The sequence below is a fragment of the Carlito syrichta genome, unplaced genomic scaffold, assembly GCF_000164805.1.
Source record: "Carlito syrichta isolate Samal-C Ts95f unplaced genomic scaffold, Tarsius_syrichta-2.0.1 Scaffold305745, whole genome shotgun sequence".
Lineage (NCBI taxonomy): Eukaryota > Metazoa > Chordata > Mammalia > Primates > Tarsiidae > Carlito > Carlito syrichta.
The window spans coordinates 294,950-310,175 of record NW_007249841.1 but is presented as its reverse complement, the minus strand read 5'-3'; the positions used below and the strand labels follow the sequence as shown (position 1 = coordinate 310,175).

Sequence of the window (15,226 nt, the reverse complement as noted above, 5' to 3'; positions counted from 1 at the left end):
GTAGCAAAACAAACATAGACTTTGAAATTTTAAACCACTTCAAAAAAGAGCATATTCAGTTAAAAGAAATCAATAATATTTCTAAAAGCAGGATCATAAGACAGAACTCCAGTGGAAGAATAGAAAAAGCCCTGAGCTTAGAAATAATGAACCCCAGGTTTCGAATCCTGACTCCACCAATTAAGACTAAGAAAAGGCTGAACACATGGCTTCCCTTCCAATTAACTTCAATATTTTCGTTGGTGACGGGGGAATAAAATCTCTTACAAATGACTGAGAATTATTTTCACAAATTTTAAAAAAGTAACTAGAATGTCTAAAATGTTTTTAAAAACTATGCTATCACAATATTACAGAAATATCATGTGTAATAAGGAGAGTTCTGATGTGGACTTAGGTTTCCTGAGGCCTGAATCTTACACAATTTAGGGGCCTCAGTTGAGAAAACGAATACAAAATTATAACCATAAAATTAGTTACAAAAGGTACCAAATGTGAACTCACACAGCCCCTGAAGCTTAGGTTTCACTCCCTTGACAGTAAATCTACCCTCTGAGTTGCCATTATGGATACATTTTTTATTGTCTTTATTTAGCAGAGATATAAAATTTCTACTTCCCACTCTTTCTGGAAATATAATAGACGTTCGAGATCAAATAATCATAACAACAAGCCAAATAAATATAAAATAAATGTAGAAAAATGAAAGGCATTGAATAATATACACCTGCAGTTTTGAGATTTCAGAGAATAAAACTGGGAAGCCTATAATCAAAATACATATGTGACAGTCTTGTACAGTGGGATAATAATGTTTACTGATAGGAACTCTAAAGACCAGAATTATGAAAGAATCTCGGTCCTAAAGAAAAGAAATGAATGTCCTTTCAAAGGATAATTAAGGCAATGTTTTGAAAAGGAAAAAATAAAGACTGAATGATATTCTGGTTATTGAGAGGATTAATAGTTATACAAATTGAAACAAAAAAAGTCATTATCAAAGGTCCACATCTTCACAAACCAAATGACTAACTGAAGTCCCAACACAGATACTGAAACTGCCAATAAAGCAATTTATGACCTGAATGTTCATTTATTCCACAATTTAATAAGCCAACTAATTAGAAAAAGTTACCAAGGCCAGGGATAATCTCTCTTTCCAAAATCATCATCTGTCAGAGAAGATACAAGAAACTGGCTGTCTTTAGCCCACTTCTGGATACAGGGCATGTGAAATATACAGAAACATCCTGAACAGCTCCAAACCTAAGGCAAAAGGACCAGAAATTGACAGGCATTCAAAGGTTTTTCTTTGTTAATTCCACAACACTTTAAAACCTGCTAGTATAACAGAAGAAACATTATTTACAAAAATGTATTTAAATGTAGAACACTTTAAAGGAAAATATTATTAATTACCCAGATTCATTCAGCTAGAATAACTACTGCGAACATTCGGGACAGTCTCCAAATTTATACAAATACATATTTCATACTATTTTTAATAAAATGAGGTCATACTGTACTGACTAAAATCTAACTTTATGGTCTTTTTTAAAAACACAGTATAAGCATTTACTGTTATCAAATATGTTCATACGACATGCTACTTATGGCTGTAATTTACATCATGTAGACTTATGTATTAAATTTAACAAATTTTCTGTTAAATGGATATTTCCAATTATAAATATCACTACAAAATAAAATTAACATACAAGGGGAGGGCCCCAAAAACATTATTTTTTGGAGGGCAGGCTTCCTTCACTAGGTAAGTGCTCTAAGAACCCATCAGCTAGCATTGTTGTGAGAAGCTACATTTGGCTTCAGTGATTTTTTTGGGGGGGGCGATTCTTCCAATGTGTTTGCCTGTTTCACGATGGGTCATTTGCAAGCGTACTTGCACACACCGCACTGAGTGCTCAGCAGTTTTTGACCAAAAACGACATGATCCCTATGCCCCATCCTCCCTATTCACCAGATCTCACCCCAAGCAACATTTTTTGTTTCCCCAGATGAAAAAAAGTCCTCAATGAGAAACGTTAAACAGATGTGGAAGAGTTGAAACAAGAAATGACAGAAGTACTAAAAGGCATCAAAATTGACAAGCTCAAAAACTGTTTTGAGCAGTAGAAAAAGTGTCTCAGTAGGTGTACTACACCAAACCGAGAGACTTTGAAGGTGATTGAAGTTTAAACATGAAAGAATAAATACACAATTTTTTATAAATAAAGTCCAGGTTTTTGGGGTCCCCCTCCTGAATAACTCTACATAACAATCTTATTATAGAAAACCTATCAGTTTAGCACTTAACAGTGCTAAATTCTAAAAATCAGGTAAGCGAAAAGCAAGAATATATACAATGTAAAAGCCTAAGGGACAGTACTAAATTAATTTTTGGAATCTGCCAACACTTTGATTTAATTGATAAAATCAGTTCTCCTTTATTTGTAACATTTAAGCCTGTTTGATAAAATCAGTATTAAACAGTCAACTTCTTAGTCTGGGTGACCCCTAAAGCAGTACTCTTCTTAGTTTGAGTGACCCCCTAAAGAGTTCAGATGCATTTCCAAGAAATTTCTGACACACTCTACGTGACCAACTCATTTCCTCTAGCCTGATTTTTCTTTTCTAGGTAGTGCTACTACAGCAGGGAATTACTCTGAGGCCTCAAAGTTGACTCCATCACATTCAGCCATCACTGCTCTTTAACTGCATCACTAGGCCTTTGTAACTTGCGTATAGATACCTTCAGCACAGGTCATAGTTCCTCCAGGGCATGGTTAAATTTTCAAAAGCTCCCTTTCCCCAATGACCCTCAGCACTTTCCATGAAGCCTTCAACACAGGAGATGCTGACTAATAAAACTGTGTGACTGCCAAGTTCTACTTCCTGGAAGACAGGGACCACATCTACTTTTTCTTTAAATCCATTGAAAGTAATGAAATATAACACATTTTAACATTTCATATTTGTGGGAATCTCTAAAGTAAAGATGTTAAAAACACTTTATCAAATTGACATTTGCATTACAGCTGAAGGCACTTACGTTACATTAACAGTACTAAAAAATATTAGATGCTCATTTAAATGTAATTTTTTATTTTATTATTTTTATTTTTATTTTTATTTTTTTTGAGTTGGAGTCTCACTGTGTTGCCCAGACTGAAGTGCAGTGGCCGCTTCCGGCCACCGCAGCCTTGACCTGCTGGGCTCCAGCGATCCTTCCTCCTCAGCTTCCGAGTAGCCAGAATTACAGGCATGCACTACCACGCCCGGTTGATTTTTTGATTTATTGTAGAGATGAGGTCTCGCTGCCCAGGCGGGTCTCAAACCTGCAGGTTCAGGCAATCCACTCACCTCAGCCTCCCAAAGGCGCAGGATTACAGGCTGAGCCACCGAGCCTGGCTAGATGTAATTTTTTAACTTAAAGATTTACAAAATGAAGATCAACTCATATACAAAATCTTCAAATTTTTAAACAAAAGTAAGCAAAAGAATAATGAATGGCTGAGCATGGTAACTGCAAGATAAGATATTTTGGGATGATACATTAATACGGATAAGGAGAAAAACTTACTGCTTGGTTTCTCTTCACTGACGCAATACAAATTAAGCAAGTCATAGCCCCTGCTTGAAAAGCTTCATTTACATACTGTTTTGTTCGCTCCAGTTCACATGAATCTCCATCTTAAAATTTAAAAGTGGGAAATCTTATGTTAACAACTGAAAAAAACACAAACTCACTAATAATACACATTATGAGAGAACTGTCTAGCAGTATCAATTGCTCAAAATATAGCTGAAAAACAAGAAGTTACAAAAAAAGTAACCAGTGAGCCGTCAAGAGGTAAGAAAGTCCATGCATTAAATCCTATACTCATGGTTCAAAACAGTACCTCACCTCTCTCAGTGTGGACTTGCTTTTTTACTGTTACAGGCCCTAACAAAGCTGGGGAGGCAGAGCCATGGGCAAAAACAGCAAGGTGAAAAAAAACAGGAAAAGCATAAGCAAAAAGCAAAGTGTGGAAGGAACCGAAAGCTCAAAACTAAGCAGAGCCATTTAGCATAAATATAAAGGATGTGTGTGCGTGCGTGCGTGTGTGTAGTACTTAGTTTATTCTTAATAAAAATTTGTTAAATACAAAGACCCTAGAGTCATTACAGCATAATAACCACATTTCATTAGAGTAAATTCACTATTTCTGCTTGAAAAGGAGCGTAAGCTTTGAAAAAAAAATTACCACACGGTATTTTAATTATTAAGCAGTTATTTGCTAGATATTGTACTCATATTTCAATAGGATTAAATGAGATATTATTACCAATTTACAGATGAGAAAACTGAGGCACACAACAATTAAGTAGCATCAGTTTGTCTACAAAGTGAGCCTTCTAAACTCCCATGCTATGTTGTAGTGATGGGTTACTGCAGGAATGTCAAAACAGAAAGAGCAAAACAAAAAAATGAAAGACACAAAAAGTACCCTAATACACAAATGACACTAAAAGGGCAGGAATCTGAGTCACTTTAGTATAGAAAAAATAAGCCTACTTCCTTTAGAACAACAAAGATTGCTCAACAGAGACTGACTGAAGTCTTCAAAAATTACACTAGTAGCATAAAACAGCCGGGCACAGACGCTCACATCTGTAATCCTAACATTTTGGGAAGCCAAGGCAGGAGGATTGCTTGAGGCCAGCCTGGACAACATAGCAAGAGCTCATCTCTACAAAAATATTAAAAAATTGGCTGGACATGGTGGCATGCACCTATAGTTCCAGTTACTTGGGAGGCTACCACCTCAGCCTTCCAAGTAGACAGAACTACAGGTGCACACTACCATACCCTAATTTTTTATATATTGTAGAAATACAGTCTCACCATGTTGCCCAGGCTGGTCTCAAGCCTACAGGCTCAGGCAATCCTCTCGCCTCAGCCTCCCAAAGTCCAAAGTGCTGGGATCATAGCTTTGAACCACTGCACCCGGCCAAGGTTTACTTTTAAAAGTTGATATTTACGTCTGGATCCGGAAGTAAGAGAGCTGTGTCTAGGCCGGGTGCGGTGGCTCATGCCTATAATCCCAGCACCTTGGGAGACTGAGGTGAGAGGATTGCCTGAGCATGCGGGTTCGAGATCAGCCCTGGGCAACTCGGAGAGACCTCATCTCTACAATAAATCCTGGACTTGAGTCCAGGAGTTCAAGGCTGCAGTGAACTATGATGCTGACACTGCACTCCAGCCTAGACCCTGTCTCTTCAGGAGAAAAAAAAAAAATAAGTTATCATATGTACAGGACTTACTATGACAATAACCTGGTTCAAACCAAAACTTAAGTTGTCAAAAAGAAAAAGTAAATAAAAAGGACACTTGGATAATTCCTTAATTTCCAAAATCATCTAAGTAAAAACAGTACTTACAAAAGCTTGTCCTACCATCATATAAATATGACTTAGGATATTAAACAAAATACATGTAAAAGCACTCTCAAACTATAAATTATTATAAAATTACTAGAGAAAGTTGCTTTATTTTAAATAAGCATTAAAGTCTTAAAAATATCCTTAGGAGTAGAATTCTTAACTATATTGCATATTTAGTTTGCTGTTCAACACAGCTGGCTTTAACAAATATATTTAAATTTCATCTAATTCAACATCTAACTCTTAGAAAATGCAATTGAAGAACAAGATAGAATAGGCTTTTACAAAATAAAGCCTAACCTTATCATTACAAAATTTTTCGAAGATGTCTTTGAAACGTGTACTAAAGTCTGGCTGCAACAATAAAGTACACTGCCCGGCCCGGCACATCATAGTGGACAGCATGGCACCTGAAGTCAGGCATTTTAAAAGATCAGTCTGGCAACGTAAGAAAAATAAGTTTGCAGAGGCCAAGCCTGGAAACAGAAAGTACCAGTCAAGAAACAGCAGATGAAGCAAAAGATGACCTTGAGCAAGTGACCTAGTGTGTCTCAGTTTTTTCAGTTGTAAAATTAGCATTAACAGTGAACTGCCTCATAGATATCGTGTGGATTTAATTCACATTTAAACAGCTGTAAAGGCTTGAACTAGGGAGAGGAAGGATAGATTTAATAAGTTTAGTAAGTACAGCTTAAGAGGGCTTGGTGATGATGAGATTTACTTTTTTGTGTTTTTTTTTTTTTTTTGAGTTGGAGTCTCCGTCACCCATGCTAGAGAGCAGTGGCATGCTCACGGCCAACCCACTGTCGACCTGCTGGGCTCCACTGATCCTTCTGCCTCAGCTTTCCAAGTGGCCAGAACTACAGGTGCACACTACCATGCCCTAATTTTTTTATATATTGTAGAGACAAGGTCTCACCATGTTGCTCAGGCTGCTCTCAAACTCATGGGCTCAGACAATCCTCGCCTCGGCCTCCCAAAGTCCAAAGTGCTGGGATTACAGGTTTGAGCCACCGCAGCTAGCCGAGATCTACTTTTAAAAGGTGATATTTACATCTGGATCTGGAAGTAAGAGTGCTGTGTCTAGGCCGGGTGCAGTGGCTCACGCCTATAATCCCAGCACTTTGGGAGATGGAGATGAGAGGATTGCCTGAGGCCACAGGTTTGAGACCAGCCCTGGGCAACTTGGAGAGACCTCATCTCTATAATAAATCAAAAAATTAGCCAGGCGTGGTGGCATGTGCCTGTAGTTCCAGCTACTTGGAAGACTGGGGTGGAAAGATTGCCTGAGCCCAGCAGGTTGAGGCTGCGGTGGCTGGGAGTGTGCCAATGCTCTCCATCCTGGGTGACAGAGTGAGACTCGTTGTCAAAAAAAAAAACAACAAAAAGCGCAGTGTCTGATGTACTGTCTGACATAGGCAGGGGAGCAGGACTGAGCAACATGTGTGATACCTCTGCTCTCTGGCTTAGGTGGGTGATGGGGAAAACTGTAGTGCTACTTACTAAGTCAAAGAACACAAATGAATAAATAAGTCATCTTTCAACATAAGCTTGATGTCCACAGACCAGCAATACAGAGATACTCATCGGGAAGCTGGCTGTGCAAGCCTGAAATTTAAGAGAAGCATCACAAAAATGCAAAGGCTGTGCTCAGATGAAAATGTACTCCTTTGGTATGGTCTTGGTGTTCAAGTCACTAAGTGATGTAGGTAGCATTCTGTTACCCTGGCATCTATGTTCTTTTTTTTTCTTCTTCTTCTTCCAGGAGTTCTGGTTCACAAGGAGCATCTATGATCTTAAATCAAGTGTTCATATTTCCCTCCTTTCGGAGAGGCAAAGTGTACAACCCAAAGGAATGAGAATCAAATAGTAATGGATTTGACACAAAACAGCATAAGAAAAATTACCATAACAATGTAAGATGAACTCTAGATTAAAAATTAATACAACCTACAAATGACACATATTTTCTAATTACTAGACTGAGTTACATTAATGTAATCCTATTTGAAAGTATAGTGTGCCACTAGAATGATTTAAGTGAGGTCCTCTGGAAACAGGAAACATCTAAAAATTATTTTCTATGAAGTCCTCTAGAAGCGAGACACCCTCTAACTTGAAGTAATTTTTTCTTGTTGTTTTTTTTTTGACTTGGGAGTCTCACTCTGTCGCCCAGACTGGAGTGCAGTGGCCGCTCTCGGCTACCGCAGCCTCGACCTGCTGGGTTCCGGCAATCCTTCCGCCTCAGCATTCCAAGTAGCCGGAATTACAGGTGCACGCTACCACGCCCGGCTGATTTTTTTTGATTTATTGTAGAGATGAGGTCTCGCTGCCCAAGCGGGTCTCGAATTTGCGGGCTCAGGCAATCCACTCACCTCAGCCTCCCAAAGGCACAGGATTACAGGCTGAGCCACCAAGTCCAGCTTGAAGTAATTTTTTAATCAGTTTTTACCTGGCTGAGATAGACTTCTTCATCTTAACTCCTCAGCAGACATGGTAAGTTCTTTAGAAACCTACTAGACAATTTGACCTATCCTCATGATCCCAATACTCAGGCAACCATCTAGTCGCCAAGGTTACCGGTGGACAGGGATTCATGCTGATGGGAAGAATCGTGCTGTTCAAGACTTGAGTGACTCTCCTGCTGGTGAACGGCCTCGACCCTAACTTATACTCAAACTCTGCTGCTCTTCTGACTCTGTCATACTCCAATCCTGAATCCTGACATCACTGATCCTATACTTGAGAAATAACCATATCATAAGTAAGGAAGAGTAGACTGAATGCTCCTTTTTCACATAAAAGAGTAAAAGAAAGCTTAAGAAACAGATACATTTTTTAAAAGACAAGAAAGAAGCTATTGCAGAAAATTTCTAATAAACAAGCCACAAAATACATTAAGCATTACAACAGACACATATCAGACTATATAACAGGCACTACTGTAAGCACTATAGCACTTACACATAATGACCCATTTCATCCTGACTATTCTATTTACTATCATTATGCCCATTTTGCAAAAGAAGAAATCAAGTCACTAAGAGTTAAATAACATGTCGAGCATCATAAAGCCTTGATAACAGAGCCAAGATTCAAACCTTGGCAGTCTGGCTTGAGAGTTCATGTTCGTAACCACTACCGTGCTGCTTTTCCCCATAAATAAGTATAAGAGCAGCAATCTAATCTCAGAATTACTCTGCTTTTACAGAGAAAATGCTATCAGCCCAGTAATGACCCTAAAACTAAGTAAACTAGATGAAACCCAGCTCTGTTAGTTACTGATCAAGTAATTCTAGGAAAATCCCTTCTCTTCTGTAGAATTGTTTCTTAGAAAATTTATAAGGTTTTTCTCTGGTTTGAATAGAATATTAAATTTTTTAAAAGATCCAATAAGAGAATAAACACTTATTACTAAAATAAAGATCTGTAGACAATATGGCATATCTCTACAAATATATCAAGAAATGCCCATATTACCTGCAAGAATATTTCTAATAATGACTTTAAAGTCTAAATTTTAGGAATGCTTACATTGAAAATAATCTATAATCTATTTTTACACTTAATACTAAGTGGTATACAGCAATGACACTTTGGTCCTTTCTCACATAAACAAATGTGGTTTTAAGAGCACCCCAGGTATATAAAACAATAGATAATGTGAATGTAAATGTCAAACCCAAGGGGATTTACTTTTTTTTAAAAAGTATGGCTGGGCACAATGGCTCACACCTATAATCTTAACTTGGAAGCCAGGGCAGGAGAATCACTTGAAGCCCCAGGAGTTCAAGACCACCCTGGGCAATGTAGTGAGACTCCCATCTCTAAAAAATTTTCAACTTAGCCAGGCCAGGCATGGTGGCTCACGCCTGTAATTCCAGCACTTTGGGAGGCAGGAGTGGGAGGACTGCTTGAGACCAGGAAAGCGAGACCCAGCCTAGGAAACACAGCCAAATCCTGTTTGTACAAAAAATAAAAAAAATTAGCAGGGTATGGTAGTGTATGACTGTAGGCCCAGCTTCTCGGGGACTGATACAGGAAGAGGACCTGAGCTCAGGAGTTGGAAAATGCGGTAAGCCGTGATCGTGTCACACTCCAGTCTGGGTGAGAGAGTGATACCTTGACAAAAACAAAACTAAACTAAACTAAAACTTAGCTTCAACTACTTGCAAGGCTGAAGGATCACCTGACCTGAGGAGGTCAAGGCTGCAGTGAGCCATGTTTGTACCACTGAACAACAGAGCAAAATCCTTGTCTTAATAAATAAATAAATATCAGATGTTGTGAATAAAACATGAAATAGAAAACATAGTTAAAAAATGAAATAGCCTTCAAGATACATTTAACATAATTAAAAGGAGGAAACCAATGAAGAACAGATTGAAGAGGGTACACAGAGTCCTCTAGCCCAGTCAAATCACAATCAGGAAGAACTCGCCCTGTCTCATCTCAGAAGCTCTGGCAGCCCCTCTGAGCAGTCATGTGAAACGCCAGTTAAACTCGCCGAAGGCCTCTGAGGGCTTTCCAGACACTGTACAGAAGAATCAGTGTCACCCAATGTTGGGAGCCGGCCACGGAGGCCCACTGAGCGTTAGGGATCAGGGAGGGCCGTGGACCTCGAGACCGCTAGGACGTGTTCGAGAGCCGTAGACCCCATTTTCCTCCCCCTTTTGCCATGCAGCACAAGAACAACCTAAAGGAACTCTGCTGGCCTAAGCTGAAGACTCTGTGACTGTGACAGGCATAGCTGACTCTAGAAACCCATTGTTCCTGTTTCCCATAAACTGTGGTTTCGGCCTAGGTATTAGATATAATTCAAATTCAGGTCACATTTGGGAGCCTTTTATACAGTACAAGCTTCTTTATAAGATTTAAAAGAATATTTATAGAATTAGTATATACTTAGGGAGAGCTGTTTGCAGCTTTTCAATGGTGAAGATGATTTTCGAGAGTGGCCCAGCACAGAGTTTGGGCTGGGCCACATTCCTGAGAGCCCAGCATGTACTTTGGACTGGGCTGCATTCTTTTGGGCCGGCTTTAGCTACAGTTAGTGTAAGGTCTCTTTTCTACCTATTATAGAAATTGAATTTATTTTATTCATAGAAGGTATTGTAGAATAGGTCATGCTACAAATCATGTTAGTTCATGCATAATCAATCATAATATTTTAGGTTTAATAAGAATATAGTTAACTTTAAGAATTTTCATCGTCTCCACTTTCTACTATCGAAGTTTTGCCTTAGTACATTTACAATTTACATTTAGGTTTTAGAAGCTTTGCTGCTGCTAATCAACTTTATATATTAGAATTAAGAATTGGAAAACTTTCATAGAAATTAGGATAGACATATAAGACTTTGGAATAGCCATTTTGTTAAGAGATTATAGTCTATTGTTCCAAAAGATGGCCCACCGTGGACCTTGGACTGGGCCACATCCTGTGGGGCCCAGTGTGATCTTTGGACTGGGCCACATTCTTTAGGAAATTGGCTTAAGCTATAATTAAGAGCTTCTGTAGCATTGTTTAAGTGGTAGAGTTTAATTTAGTCGTCATGGGTATTGAGTGAGCTTTAGAAGTTATTGATTATCAGAACATCATTAGACTAGTAAGGATTGTTACAGTGCTTTTGTAGAACATTAACTAGCAAAGGGAACAATGAGACAATCTTGGGGTTTGTTCCTCCTCACACCTAAGCATCTGGTGGGTGGGGGATGCCCCCCCCCGGCACCTGGCTTTGTGTTCACATGAAAGACTTGTGAGACTGCCTGTGTAAAATTTGGGGATAAATACCTCCTGTAACTTTCAATAAACGGCTTCTGCTCATTTCACTGAACAGTTGCCCACTTTCTTTCTTTCTCTTTCTTCCTCTTTATATCTATCCTTCCATCTTTCTTTCTTTTAATATCTATCCCTACAGATTCGCCGACGCCACCACATCTTCCAAGGGACTCCCCAAAACTTGCAGGGGCTGGCCCCCCGCAACCCAACATGTAACTCAATCACCAAAGCATACAAAAATTCAACTCCATAACACAAAATGCTCAGTCTTACGTCGTAAAAACTATTCCACGTAGAATAAAGGTGTTTCCAAAAACTGAGAAATACAGCTTCACTGATATCAAAAGTCAAAAATTAAGATAACAGTACCTGTTTGAGTAGTATACGTTATGAATGTATTAGCAACTATTCTTCCTCGTTTTCCTTCAAAGTCCTCATCCCCTTCCTCTTCAGAGGAAGAGCTGAAGTGTTCTTCAATGAGTTTTTTGGCTGCAGCTTGATTAGCCTTCTTGATTTCATCAAATTTCTTTTGAGACATTAGCTCTGTTTAAAAGAAAAAAGTTTCATTTCTGCCAAACAATCTCTCAAAGGTAAGGCATGATGTGCTAATATATCACATTTAAACATGCACTTGGCAGTCAGTTTTGGAGCATTCTAGCTTATAATCCATGAGAAAGAGTATTGTCACATTATTTGACACACAACTAAAGAGGAATACTACAACAAAAACCTTCACTTTTGTGGCCCGGGTACGGTGGCTCATGCCTGTAATTTCAGCAGGCTGAGGCAGAGGCTGAGGCAGAAGGATTGCTTGAGCCCAGGAGTTCAAGACCAACCTGGGCAACATAGTGAGACCTCAACGCTACAAAATTTTTTTTTTTAATTTAGCCAGTAACGGTGGCATAGCTTAGCTTCTTGGCTGAGGCGGGAGGATAGCCTGAGCCCAGGAGGCATAGCTTAGCTTCTTGGCTGAGGCGGGAGGATCGCCTGAGCACAGGAGGTCGAGGCTGCGGTGAGCTGTGATTGTGCCACTGCCCTCCAGCCTGGGTGGCAGAATGAGATCCCAAGTGGGGAAAAAAAGAAAGAAAAAAAAAATCATTCACTGTTATAAAGTATCAATTAACAAGTCAAAAAAAATTATAAAAGTAGAATAAATGTCTCAAACCTCAAAAAGGATGAACAGAAATTGAAATGAGATTTTTAAAAACACATTTACAGTGACTTCTAAGAGGCAGGGACCGTGCCCATCGTGAGCGTAGGAGAATCAGAAAATGGGAACTTCACAGCCCACCCACCGGAGTTGGCAGAGACAGTACCACTGTGAACCCACCATGTTCACTGTCTGCTTCTCAGGAACACAAGAACTTTTTGCCTTTATTGTGGGCTTGTTGACATTTTTGTGGTCACAAAAATAAATATATTAATCCACACAAAATGTTGGTAAAATGGAAAATGTGCTTTTTACAACTTCATTCCAAAAAAAAATGTTCAACAGTTTAGGAGTAGCCCTTCCACTCTGCTCTCTAGCACTGCCTGCACCTCTCGTTTTATTACTTGATGAAATAATCACACAAGACAGTACTTCTCAGCATGTACTCCCAACTAGACCACTCTTCTTGAAAGCAAGAACCACGGGAATTTCCTTCAAGTGCCCAGTGTTAACAAGTTTTTGTGGGACAGTCATCAGTTAAGAAAGGAGACATAAGCCTGCTGAACTGCACCCATTAGTGCCCACCTGGAGAGGGTTTTCAATTTACTAATCTAAAACTCACTTTACACTTGAAACTGATGAGCTCTCTTATTTTAGGGGGTGTATTTGTACTCGAAAATGCTCCCTCTTACAACATTTTCCTTTCCTTGTTGTAGCCAGTTTGGCTGGGGATAATCAACCAAAACTGACTATTTCAAGTAAAACTGAAAGAAAACGTACACTGTGCTTACCTAGGAATCTATGAATACTGGGGGAAAAAATTAGTGGCTATAAGATACATGAACCAAAATTTGTCAAAAGGGAAATGATAAATGTCATTAACCTATGGAAACTAGTACTTTTCAAAAAGTTGAATTGAGCCAGGCTCGGTGGCTCAGCCTGTAATCCCGCGCCTTCGGGAGGCTGAAGTGAGTGGATTGCCTGAGCCCGCGTGTTCGAGACCCGCCTGGGCAACTTGGAGAGACCTCATCTCTCCAATAAATCAAAATTCAGCCGGGCGTGGTAGCACATGCCTGTAGTTCCAGCTACTGGAAGACTGAGGCAGAAGGATCGCCGGAGCCCAGCAGATCGAGGCTGCGGTGGCCGGGAGTGGCCACTGCACTCCAGTCTGGGCGATAGAGTGAGACTCCAACTCAAAAAAAAAAAGCTGAATTGGACAAATACAATGAAAACATTCATAACCTGATAAATGTATTTACCTAACATCATCTCGAGGAAAGTTCAAGACGAGGTGACAAAGCAAACTTCTCCCATAGACGCCCTACAGTCAAATCTCAACTGTCCATTCTACACACAAAACCTGAGCAGTTTACCCTATCTGTCCATAGGCCTGCAGACAGCATGCCTCACCACCATCACCACCAGCAACTCATGAACTGCAAGCTAGGAGAATGCCACCTAACTCTAAAATTCACCAGGGAAGAAAGGAAAACCAAACATTGCATGTTCTTGCATATAAGTGGAAGCTAAGCTAAGGGTCTGCAAAGGCACAGAGAACGACTTGATGGAGACTGGAGACTCAGAAGGGGAAGGGGTGGGAGGGAGGGATGATAAACCACCTGTGGGGTACAATGTGCACAGGTGAGGGTGACAGGTAAGCTTAAAAGCCCAAACTTCTTCACCACTAGACCATGCATCCAGGGAACCAAAAGCCAGTCGCACCCCTAAAGCTTCTGAAATAAAAAATAATTCACCTGGGAGAAAAACCACTCAGAAGCTCAGTTTTGCTCCCCTCCCCAAAAATATATTCTGAAAAACACATTCCAAGATAAATCACTCTGTGGTCCCCTCGACGTATACACTTTAAATAACTGTGTATGCTATTTCTCCAATCAAAAAAACGGCTGGACACTGTGTGGCTCACACTCATAATCCCAGCACTTTGGGAGGCCGGGGTGGGAGGATCACCTGAACCCAGGAGTTCAAGACCAGTCTGGACAAAACAGAGACCTCGTCTCCACACACACACACACAAAAATCCAAAAATCAGCTGGGCGTGATGGCATGCGCTTGTAGTCCCAGCTACACAGGAAGTTTAAAAGGGAAGATCGCCTGAGTCCAGGAGGTCGAGGCTGCAGTGAGCCGTGATCGTGCCACTGCCCTCCAGCCTGGGCGACACAGTGAGACTCCAAAATAAATTAATTAATAAGTAAATAAAACTAAACCCCAAAATCAAATGACTTCAGGATTAGGGGCCCAGTCCCACGTACAACTGTGTGTGTGTCCCTGCGCTCAGGCCCACAAAGCTCAGTCTTGGAAGTCAGGCGCGGACACCAGCTGTACCCACGGAAGAACACCACCCTTGTGGAGAGGAGCCACAGCCGCGGGCCGCGCCAGGAGCTCCAGGGAGCCGGCAGGTGAAGGCAATACACAGGCAGCCTGGCAAGGACCGCAGACGACAAGGGGCCCCAGGAGCGGGACGGGAGGGGGGCTGCGGCCTCGCACAAGGTCACCGAAGCCACGAGATTCGTTCCACCCAAAAGGGGAGGTGGCCAGATCTCCACGAGATTTTGGGAAAACAACGAACGCTGGCGACAACTCGCGATCTAACACACGGCAATAGCCGAACACCGCCGCCCAGCCAGTCCCGGGGGCCACCGGACACCGCGTGGGGTCCAGGGCTTGGGGAGGGGAGGGGACGGGCCGGCGTGGGGCAGGGGACCGCAGGGGCGGCGTCGGCCTCAGAAGCGAAGGCGAGGAGGGGAGGAGCAGGAGGGGGCGGGGCGGGAGCCCCCAGTCAGCCGTCCCGGGCTGTGCCAGACCTGCTGCCGCGGCCCCTCCGGGGCGGGGACCCGGCCGCGCGGCGCCGG

The 15,226-nt window shown here is 41.1% G+C and overlaps 1 protein-coding gene across 1 annotated transcript in view; it reads right to left on the bottom strand.

The window, feature by feature from the left end:
• Positions 1-15,226, bottom strand: part of NFXL1 (nuclear transcription factor, X-box binding like 1) — a 70,829-nt gene that overhangs the window by 55,527 nt on the left and 76 nt on the right. The window contains exons 2-5 of the mRNA XM_008062552.2: positions 14,627-14,962; positions 11,576-11,753; positions 3,581-3,690; positions 1,136-1,266 (exon numbers count right to left, since the gene is read on the bottom strand). Coding sequence (XP_008060743.2) covers positions 1,136-1,266; positions 3,581-3,690; positions 11,576-11,753; positions 14,627-14,962 — 755 coding nt within the window. The remainder of the gene's footprint in view (positions 1-1,135; positions 1,267-3,580; positions 3,691-11,575; positions 11,754-14,626; positions 14,963-15,226) is intronic.